At 33.5% G+C, this 12,053-nt stretch overlaps 1 protein-coding gene across 2 annotated transcripts in view; it reads left to right on the top strand.

The window, feature by feature from the left end:
* LOC124369165 overlaps window positions 1-12,053 on the top strand; it is a 131,593-nt gene that overhangs the window by 105,046 nt on the left and 14,494 nt on the right. For both annotated transcript variants that reach the window (XM_046826959.1, XM_046826960.1), the window contains 5 exons: window positions 160-349; window positions 3,840-3,920; window positions 4,602-4,728; window positions 7,980-8,263; window positions 9,883-10,145. In XM_046826959.1, the coding sequence (XP_046682915.1) occupies window positions 160-349; window positions 3,840-3,920; window positions 4,602-4,728; window positions 7,980-8,263; window positions 9,883-10,145 (945 nt within the window). The remainder of the gene's footprint in view (window positions 1-159; window positions 350-3,839; window positions 3,921-4,601; window positions 4,729-7,979; window positions 8,264-9,882; window positions 10,146-12,053) is intronic.

The raw sequence follows: 12,053 nt of genomic DNA, 5'->3' as shown, positions 1-12,053 counted from the left end.
CATTTATAATGATTTTTATGTAATTAAAGAAGACTAAATTAGTAGAACAGTAACGTAATATTGTTAAAATTATGTTGAGTTAAACGAAACAACACCTAGAATTATTCGTATTTTTATGTTTTGTGTTCGATTATTAAATCTTTTCGCATGGGAACATAGGAACTGGGAACGATCAGAAGAAGTAGACGGTGAAGGCGAGCAACGTGTCCCGTGGCGAGCTTCCAGCACTGACTGGACCAAGCTGGAGACCAGCCTGGATTTCTGGAGACAAGAGCACTCCAGAGCCCAACAAGAGGACTCTAGCCGGCTAAGCAAAGTGCGCTACAATGATACTGGCAGTCTCGAGGAGGTATGATAATAGTTTATTTTTCATCTGCATTGAACAGTTTTGGTTTTCAAACATTAAATCTCCTATTATAAGAGGCGATCTTCAAGAACCAATGTGAATATAATATTCAGGTATTTGAGTAACCATTAGTAATCAGTCACTGTTCTAGAATCAAATAGGTCCTCTTAGTGTTGAGTACATAAAAACACGAGAATCGTCTCTTTTTTTGAAAAAAGAAGTTGTCTTGATGTCAAATCAGGATGTTTAGTCTTAAAATGTGGAAAAGGTTTATTCGGACCAATAGAAGCAAATGTCCAGTCATGTCTTCTTGCTTCGTCACTACAGTCTTAGATAAATAAGAGAGTTATATGTCATAAATAAGGAAAACATTTGGATAGTTAACTTCTAGATCCAGGATATTTTTTTCAGCAACATAAGAAAAAAATGCAGATTGGTAACTCGTTTTCCCAAGGACGTTTTAACGATGCTCCACAAAAGGTAAAAGCCCGTACATTAAAACATCCGTAACTAGACGTTCATTTGGAAGAAGAAGTAGGAGTGGAATTTTCTCTATGTTTTTGAACATCCCTATGGTAACTGGGTTATCCTGATTATTTCAGCATGATTATTTAAACAAACAACATTAATACCATGCATCTTTGCTAATTTCTACGGCTACCATTTCTTATGAGATGTCTTATCTGCATCCCTTCCACAGACAATTTTGTTATTAGTATTAAATAAAACATATCATGTAACAAACCACTAGCTCTGGAATTTTTGTTTTATTACAAATGATATACAATTGCTTAGTCTTTAATATAGATTGATATAATAAAATATTGGAGATTCTCCTGCCTGCTGCCTTTAAGTTTGAATAATATATTGAGAATACAAACTAGTTGATTTATTGTGCAAAACAGTTATTATAATAGTACAAAAATCTAAACAAATGCAATAGATTAATTCAGTATATGAAAGCAAATAAAATTTCATGTATGTACTGAATATAAAATACATTTGATGATTAATATCAACAATTATTTTCAAATAATTACAAAGAAGAAACAAAATTAATTTCTTTTTTATTTTCACAGCCGCAGCCTTCAAGGTGCCTCCCCTGATCATTTTAGTTTACAAACATGTAATGTCCTTATTAAATTACATTTCATTGAAAATATATTATTCCTTTTTAAGCTTTTTAACATTTTTAATTCTATATTGACACTATTTTAATTATTCAAATTTATTTTCAATCGATTAATACATTGTGCAATAAAAAGACATTTAGTTATCATCGGCACCCGAACCATCTCAATCTCTATACAAGTATTTGGAAATTATCTGACATTTTTATATCATTTGGATAAAAAGCGATAAGTAACATATGCAGACAGCAAACTATGTTACATCTAACTAGAGTTTGACAACTTGTCTGTTTTCACCTAGTCAATTATAGTGTAAGAAATGGCTAAACGCCACATTCACTGGAAGCATCCTCGTAACTTTTAAAACGAATACGTTTACAGTAAAATACAAGAAGTGGAGATTTTAAACTTAAAATTGAAAATACTGCCTTGTATTTATAATGTAATTGTTTTCTCTTTACGTATTAAAAACTTTACCTAAATAGCGGAAGACTATATCCTGTTTATGAATAACATAGGGTACTTGGCGTGTTTGTCCCGTGGCATTTTGCTATATCTTCAGTTTTCAGACCAGGCCGATTTTCGCAGAAATTTTGTACGAGGGGGCAGACTTCTGTGATGAATATGAGATTTCTTCTTCTATAATACTATTATAATGAAAGTAAACGATTACACAAGGAGCTGATGTTGATATAAGATGAACAGAGTTGTTTGTGGCAGGCTAACAAAAGTGTTTCAAGACTTGTTTGTGACGCGAACTAGATTCTCATTCAACATTTTGGGAGCTTACAGGACGTAACTGAATATGATAACAAAAATTACAAACTATATATATTGTGGAATTCATTTTAAATTTGTCCATATGTGGTGTTCATACACTTCTCGAAACGTGCTTATATTGCTTGTTAGATGATTATTATACTTAATAGAGATTTAAAATTAATCTCTTGGTAATCCAAAATCCTTCCAATCCCAGCCCCACTTTTCAACCTCATACAAAATTATAATTCTTGGTGGAAAAACCCAAATTCAGGCCATTATTTCTCTTACGAAGGTACTACATCTATAATACATTAACACCATTTTAACTCTTCGGTCATTTTTATATAAGTAGCATGCTGTATATTGTAACCCATCATTTTAAACCCTTTACAATTACTATGATTCTTATATATAATTTTTGGAAATTTCAGTTACAATTAATTGTGCAGTTTTTTATCAATCTATTGAATTTTATATAAACAAGCAGACTATAAATATAAGAACTCAACAATCATACAGCTAATTTTACACTTTTATTATTACTTAGTAACCTGGAAGCTCTTTAATTGATATCTCATATGTTTGTAAAAGGTATCAGAAAACGAAAATATCTTAAAGATAAATTCGGTAGTTTGGTTATTAAGGCGGTTAAAAAATAATGTGTGAATAAGAACCCCACTAAAAAAGAAAGCAATAAAGAAAGTTTGAACTAAGCTTAGATATCTTTTAACAAACCAAATGAGTATTTCAAAACGTTTATTAACATTATGTAATGGGTAATTTCAAAATACGAAATCTGTATGGTATTCTCTTACTTTCTATCTGTTGCAGAATGACCTCAAACCCTTTGATTTTCGCAATCAAAATAGATTCTTATATTGAAACTGTGTTAAGTAGACGGGATTTACATGTTAAACCTATCTGAAAAGGTGTTGGTTAATTTTTATTATGCACTGTTGCAATAGTGAACAATTAAGTTTCAAAATAATATTTACTCATTACCAAGAATATCGATAAAAATTAGGACTCAGGATATAAAAAAGAAACAAATTGTAAGGAGAAATCTTGAACCATAATAATAATTCCTTTTAATATACACACAGAAACAGGTTATTCTCTTCCAACAAATAAACCACTCACTATATATTGGTTCAAAACATTTATAAATTTTCTTGCATCTAAGTAAACTTCTTCAGATAAATATAAATTGTATAAATATTTACATAAATTATGATATAAAAAGTAGGTAAGAACTCAAACAACAAAAAACATTCCAAAAACATTATATATATTTGCAATTTATACTAATTTTACTTATTCTAAAAGTCGTTTGACAGGTTTTCGGTCTTCCGTTCTTATGTTAGTTTGGTTATCTACTTAAACACATGTGACAGAAACGATCAAATACAAAATAATTGAAAATCATAACAAATGTAACCATTTCCAAATGAGTTATCTCTCTATATGCATAATTACGTATTACGTATATATATTTATATATATGTATAATTTATTTGATTCTCTAATATTCTAGTCTGTCTGTATCTTACTAGAATACTGACTAAATGACAGTTATACTGACTACTGTTTTTACGCTCTAGGTCAGTGTAGATAACTGTGTGGACTACTTTGTGGAGGATGAAATAATGGTGCATTTGGAGGCTGACAGGGAAAATATGAGAGTAAGTATTTACAAAGCATCTAAAATTCAGAACGCAATTATTATGTATTCAACATTTGTTATGTAACTACAAATAGCCCCATATTTTTTTAATTAACCTTTTGCATGCCAGAAAAATCCCAAAACATTTTTAATTATGTCATATTTTTCACTGTAATGTAGGGGCTTTACTAATAGTGCAATATTAATGTTTATCGCATTTCTATTTTTAACGGTAATTTCAATTGTGTGTAGCAAGTTATTTGAAATAATTTGACCACATGTTTTTGTATTAGACATATACATTGCATTTGCAATTAATTAAAATGAAATAATAATATTCTATATCATGTCACGTTAGTTCTATGAGACACGCAGAATTTCAAATCGGATTTGAAATATTTAGGATACATTTTTGAAGATATTTTGCATATATTTTAAAATTATTTTTCAGCTTTCAAGGATGCAGACAACTTTTATTTCAGTTATACAAACTTATTTCTTGGGTTAAAAAGATAAATGAGACAAAACGATGCTAAATTAGACCAAAGATTTAATAGCATCTCATTATTCTCATATATTTACTCGGATGTTTGCTTTAAATCAGTGGTAAAATTGATAAAGTTCATATTATCATTATTATAGATATAATAATAATAATGTGAAATTACAGATGTAGTGTCTGATATGGCTGATGTTTCAGCAACAATACCGGAGATTGTGGCAGTTGAGGGCGACCCTAGAGGAAGACGAGGACAGCAAGAAGCCGAGTGTGAAGCACCAGTCCGTACCCACTCAACCCGCTCCCCCATCCCCTGACCAATCACCTGGTAGGTCATATGGTACAGTACACTATATAGATTAACTCTGTAGACGAATGAGGCCAATAGCTTAGTTCAACATCTACTGAATTGTATGTAACTGCGCAAATTTGTCATATTTGCGATTGTACATAAAGGTTTTTTGCTATAGTAAAATTGTGAATAAAATCTATTTTTACAATTTCATTGCATACTTGACGACCTATGGATATTTGGAGTGAACCCACTAAAATTAGAACCACCACTCCTAAATTTATCCCAAAACCAATAGGTCAAAGGTCTTCATTTCCCATATACACAAAAATTTAACATTCAAATGCTCCATTGCACATCAGATACATCGACTTCTCCCTTAACCTTCACCTTTCTTTCCTTGCGCCACATCCGTATTTTCCGAAACACCTTCGCGGCTCTTCTTTCCAAACTATTCCTGTTCTCATTTACCAACACCTGACCTGGTCATTTGCGTAGACCATTCTCTCAACATCATCTCCAAAGTTTATCCCCAACACTCCGTTTGCAGGAAATATCCCATAATAGTGGCCCTATGTAAGAACCCTGGGCACCCCTAGTCATCAACTTTCTTAAATGCACCTCCACCAATCGTCTCTGAAACATCTCATATCACTCTTTAAATTTTTTAGTAGGAACTACCACTTTCTTATACTATACTCAGTTTATTTTGGTAACATGTACACTTCCCGCTCTATTTCTTCTGTACCTCAATGGTAACTCGTCTCTCCTGGAAACCATATTGTCTGTCACTAATTCTCCTTTCCTGTATAAGAATTTCTTAATCTTCTCTATTCCCACTACTAGCTTTATTCATCTCTGTCTATGACCTTTCTCGGATAAACACTATATATAAGTGGTCAGTTACCTATTATATTGTTTGCAGAAAAAAGTTAAGCTAACCCGCTTACAATGTCGTTAGAACTGAACATTTTGCTTCTTTCTTCGAAAAATACATTTTCGTGTAGTATTTTCATCAATAGAAATGCCTTAAGTAGTATCTTAGGAAGTATCGTTCCTTTTCAGAGGGAAGTAGAACGAGATGGCAAGGTAATCATAACTTAGGGGCTTCATACTTGGTATAAAATTATTTTAAAGAGCTACGATTTTCTTAGTCATTAATTCATACCTACAGGGATCCTTTATATATAAGGAGTCTGTCTTGGCCCTAATCCTGGGGTGCCATAACTGAAGGCAATATTTGCACACTCTCTAACGACCTCAGGAGTCTATTAGTATACGAAACGCTTTACTTAGCTGTTTCCCCTCATGGAATAAAGGTTTGGCATTCTGATATTTCATTACATATGATAATCATAATCTATTGTGCTTATGAGCAACGGTCACAAATTTAATTTTAATGTTTTTGCGGGCCTGTACTGAACCATCGAAATTCCCCATAAAGTCTTTCCTGAGTACTTGCGAAGTTCAAAACATACATATTATTGGCTATTCAATTTCTTAGTAGCAACACACTTAATGTATATATTAGTTTGGTTAATTGAACTTTCGTAAACGAAAAGCTAAATACGGTGTGTTGCTGGCTCGATTGATGTAAAATATGGCACGAATATCCTTCAGAATACCTGAAAATAATTTAAGAATGATTTTACGATTGGTTATGTTAATATATATTCCTATATTAAGTCGTAGTATTTGTATTCAAAAGTAGTAGCCGATCGGCAATATGTTCAAGTTTGAACCTTGCGTCATTCCTGATTGTCTTATCTAAACGGGCACTAAGATGGAACTAAAGAATAATGATCGTTTGCTATTACTAAGAAACTCAAGACATGAAACCTTTCACCATTCTAAGTCCCATCTTACCACAAGTTTAGATATGGAAATCAATAGTGAATGTAACGTAAGGTTCGGCTGAACACGTTACCGAGAGTCTTGTATTTCAAATTATTAAAGTCTACATACTTCCGTGGATGCTATATAAAGAACCTAAAGCTAATGTTGACATTTTATAAGCGTAAAATCTGGTCACCGTTTTATAAACTAATGAAGATGTAGATTATGAAGATGTGTGATGGTTGTGGTGTAATAACGTGTATTTTATTGTCTTGTTTATTGTTCTAACTATTGATCTGAAAATACGTTTGCAAAACTACAAGTTGTACTAAATTTACATGGTGCTAAATTAAAATCAATAAAGGAAATATCAGAAATATTGTATTAAGAATGAACTAACAGTTTAAGAATATGGATGAAATGTTTATAATTGTTTAAAATCGTTGGATTTTTGAAACTCGGTGTAAACATCGAGCAATGATTAAAAAAATGTAAAAGTGTTTTACTTTATAAGCCCTACTACTGTTTATTTGAAAAAACTTTCAAATAAAACACTACATTTTATACAATCAGCTGTACATTTTTAAAGTTTTATATTATACCTGCGCGATGTTTGAAATCCACCTAGTATTCCATTAGATATACTGAATTGTTTTTGTCATCAGTCAATACAAAATTTATTAACTTATTATAACCGACTGCGTTGGTGACAAAATTTAAACTGGATACTCAATAACACTATATACAATCATTTGATGTTAGCAACCGAGGAGTAAGCTACTAAGATTATGACATGAGGTACGTGTGTTTGGTCTCGGTTCGGGCATGGTATTTGGTGAGGTAAAAAATAGTCATGTGAGCCTAGTCTGTACGATGATAAACTGCTCTGGGCCAGAGGTTCCTATCTCTCACAATAATCTAACTCTAACATTGTGCACAGCAAACATGTTCGGTTGGTGTTTGGCATTTACCGAGAATCCTTTTTCCCTGAATGCAGTTTACTCTTAGACAGAATAAAATGAGTACTCACGAGTTATGTCATGTCAATGCAGACTCAAATACAATGAGAGAACAATTCCTTGGTTTAATAAAACTTATCCATTTCTAAAATTATGGAAATGGTGTTATAACTACCTATATTTTCAAAACACACTACCGTTATATTGAAAATACACAAATTCACTATTTTGTAACACTGTTGTAGGTGTCGTACGAAAGGTTTCATACATTACCAGACACCCCTTGAATAGATTTGATAACAGCAGTCAATGTAGATGCAGTTGTTTGCCATGTACTGAAGCACTACAATGAATTCGTAAATGTCAAGAGATATTTGTAGTTAAGTAGGATCTGGAGTTATTTATTCTTTCTCCAACCTTAGCACACGAAACCCTTAAATATTCCTGATTTTATACCTCCTTTTTTGTATCATGCGAGATGTCATCTTCCAGATCCAGAGGCACCCGGCAGTCACACGACGTCGTTCGAGTCGAATACAGAGCCTCTTCTCGAGGAGACCAGGTTCCCACCTCATTTACTGCAGTTGCCGTCTTACGAAACGCGACGGCAGAACTACCGCAACATTCTCAACTGGCGACTGCGCAAGATGGAAGCGAGAAACGCGCGGAGGCACGGGACAGTCGGCCGACAAACCTCCTTGGAGGATACGAGCTTCGATTCCATGGACACGGTAGACACCGAAGAGTCCTCGACGGACGCAAGTCGTCTAGACCAGGTAGGTAAACCATTATACTCGTACACATTGTATGTGGTGCTCGATGAATGGTGACAGGATTGCCAACTTGGATTATACTTCTTTGGTCTTGAATGCTGAACGTCACATCGTGAGTTAGTGTGTGTGTGTTTGTGTGTGTTTGTGTGTGTGTGTGTGTGTGTGTGTGTGTGTGTGTGTGTGTGTGTGTGTGTGTGTGTGTGTGTGTGTGTTTTATTATGTTAGGCTTAGTGGCTGATTCAAACTGATATACAACTGGTATGATGTGAATCCTGAGAGTCGTGTCACAGCGCTGATGTTTTGTATCTTTTATAGACAAGATACAATAGGAGGAGATGAGGAAGATACAATATTGTAGGCACCGAAATGCAGGTTTTTGTGTTTTGAAACATTTAACGATGCCAAATATTAGTGACAATCGCCCGTATGAAATTAACCGCCATTGTCAAAAATTACTTACTTATGAAATATGACGTATTTATTAAAAACTTTTAATCTTTGGGTAACTGATACAACTAAAAAGTTAATAAATATTATAATACTAGCACACTAAAGTATTGCCATTTATAATATTAGACTTAGTATTTTCTATCCTAATGATAGAAATAATTAAACATGCCTTTATTACAATAGCTACCCTCAATGGGTTCGTGTAATGACCATTATGTACAACTGTCCTTTTCTTTATTTAACAGATTTGGTGTAATGATTCCAGTCATATGAACAAATTATTCAAAAACGTATAGTTTATATTAGTAACTCATGTTATAAATATATTCACTCACGACACGGCGACCAATATTAATAGGCCAAAGAGGCAATAAATTTTATATTTTCACAGTATGTAGCAAGTGAAAAAATAATGAGTTGATAATCATACGTTAATTTATTTAATTTACTCTTAATTGTGCTATAGAATTTAAGCAGTTATTAACTTAGTTATTACTACACCAAATAAAATAGTATTACACTAGCAATAATATTAACTTTAGTGTATATGAAAACTTTTCTGGTTAATCAGCAAATCTAAATGAGTAATTAAAGTATTTATTGGATTTTAGGTTATACAAGATTACATTATTTAAGTTCTTTGTATTTTCGGGTACTTATGTTTCCACTCATTTTGTTGAATATTGATTATCATAAAACCGATTCAAGTACACTTTTAATTTCTCTTACCTTTGGAATATTTGTATTTCTCTTTACACCATTATAATTATTCTGATTGGTTGTCTTCTTAACGGGGACGGAATTATTCTTCAGTCAATATTATAAGTCTCTGGTTCATGATCGTCGTACCTTTTTCCGCTATTTTAGTTGATTACACATTTCACATGCATTCCAGAGAACAATTTTAGTAAGACAAAGATGCCTGCATTCGTTTTATATTAAGATCTATCTTGATGGTTTTTTGCTATGTACATTTATTTTTATATAGTTATCAAGTTTAAATTCAGAGGTTAAATTTAGAAAATTTCAATTTTTTGAATCTTTGTGTTGTGTTTGTAAGTATGATTGTTCGTATTTTGGTCTTATTGTGTTAATGGATGAATATTTGAAATAATCTAAACTGTGACAAAATTAATTCGGTATGATAATTCTGTATGGCAAAACAATTGCAGGCAACAACGAGTTTCGAGAGCACAACGGACAATACGGACAGTCCAGGCGAGCAGCAGGTACACAGGCTGCAGCAGCTGCGCGCTGACAGTGGGTATCGTAGCCTCGAGAACCCAGTACCCAATAGTCTCAAACTGCTGTATCCTCAGCAGCACGTGATCAGCTCTGACGGTGACCCTCCACACCGCATCCCATCCCTCGGGGAAAGTTTCGAGGACGTGTCAGAGGCCGAGGAAGCCATTCTAGACGATATTGACATCGAAGGGTTAGTAGTCAAGCCACGGTATATATTAAACAATAGTTTGAAGTCAAAAGATTAGTGAATCTAGTTGAACTAGGCAAGGCTATAATAACTCCAATGAATGATTATAATATGATTTCGGGTATTTTTCATCGTTATATTTTAACAAAAAGCATGTATTGAAATCTCTTTTTCAGGTGTAGAAAACACTAATACATAAAAAACGTAAAAACAGTGAAATACCATAAAACTTAGGATAATTGCAATGCATTACATTACTAATTTTAAATACCTACTACTACATGTTTATATTTTTTTAATGCTGCAGACAAAAACATTGTATTTAGTGTAACAATATTACACCTAAAAAAATTCGCACATAGTGAATGGTACATTGGGCAAGGCCACGTGTTAATTGAGGGCAGCTATATAAAGCATCTATATTCACTCACTCACTCCTCAAGAAGTCTCAAAAACCACAGAACGGATTGCAATGAAAGTTTGAACACCTTCCTCTTGTGTCTTAGTCTCACTAAGAATAGATTTTGAAAAACTTGGTCTGGATTGCGGCTAACTCGCGAAAAACACGATTTCTCACGCATTGTAAACTCTTTGAAATAGCATTACGGGTCGTACTAAAACTTAATGGATTGTTTTTATGACACGTTATATTCGCAATAAAAATTATTTTCTAAGTAGTTTGTCCTGTATCGGTACTACAAAGCGCGAAAACTAACATCTATATTACATCACGTTTCAAATAGTCCAGTGCCTTTAAAAGTCGGGAAAAGGTGCTAATCTACAGTGAATCGATATATGCGATTGTCAACTGAGTATTACTGTTAGTACAATTATTTGTATTAGGGCTCCCTCTATGTGAAATGAGTCTTTAAGTGAATAAGTTTGTTATTGGATAATAGTTTTCAATTTTAGCTACAGTCGAACTAAAAATATTATTGTTCAACCATTACGTACTCTCCTCGTATGACTAATATAAAAAGTCAGTGCAGTAACAGTAAGTAAAGACTGCGGTTTCGAAGCTGCTGTTGAGTCTATTCCTAATGATCTTAAAGATTTTCCAGGTAGTTATCAGTGCTGACATAAAGCCTTTGAATGCTCACAGAGGAAGTTACAACAGTACTTCCACTAACGAAGTTGATGTCTTGATTTTTGATAAGGTGTTCGAAAAGCGAGACGTTGTTTTTCACAGCAGGGACAAAGAACTAATAGTAATAAGTGAGCTCCATCGAGTGTATAATTCTCAGAATCCTTTAATGTTCTGCTGTGGAAAAGATGGGAATTGCATTAAAATCCTCACCAAACACCAACTTAAGATCACTCCGTAACAGATTTCAACTATTCATGTTGATGGAGCAGAAGGCGAAGAACCTTATTCACTTTTGTTTCGTAATCTTCTCAACCAATTTTTTATTGTTAGGTACGTAAAAACAGAAACGGAAAGATTATACTTTATTCAGACCAATCAAAAAAGTTGGGAAGTGAAGACAATATTTACTTGAAGGATGCCATGAGAAAAGCTGATGGTCAGATATCGTATCGCAGCTACGTAAGATGGTAGTGCTACCATCAAGCTTCACTGGAGGCCTCGCTACATGCATTAGTGTACTCAGGATTCCTACTACGCGGGTTTTTTACTTAAATGTGAAAGATTTTATGAAACTTCTTACCAAATGGTCAATATTTGGGTCATGTAAACACATTATCCTTTGGCTGAAAGAAAAGATAAAACTAGCCATGATTGAAAAAGTTTTGTTCAGATATACCTGGCTTAGAGCTAGCTAGACCCTGCCTTTCATGAGGCTCTCAGGTCAGCGATGATCCACGGCCAGTGTGAAGCTCTCAACAGATACTGGCCCTGTACAGATCCTGCAAAAAGAAGTATCCCCGTCCTCTTCTGAGAGAAAAACAGAT

This window comes from Homalodisca vitripennis, chromosome X (assembly GCF_021130785.1).
Source record: "Homalodisca vitripennis isolate AUS2020 chromosome X, UT_GWSS_2.1, whole genome shotgun sequence".
NCBI classification, from domain to species: Eukaryota; Metazoa; Arthropoda; class Insecta; order Hemiptera; family Cicadellidae; genus Homalodisca; species Homalodisca vitripennis.
The sequence above is the reverse complement of the archived record's forward strand: the minus strand, read 5'-3'. Positions and strand labels throughout refer to the sequence as shown.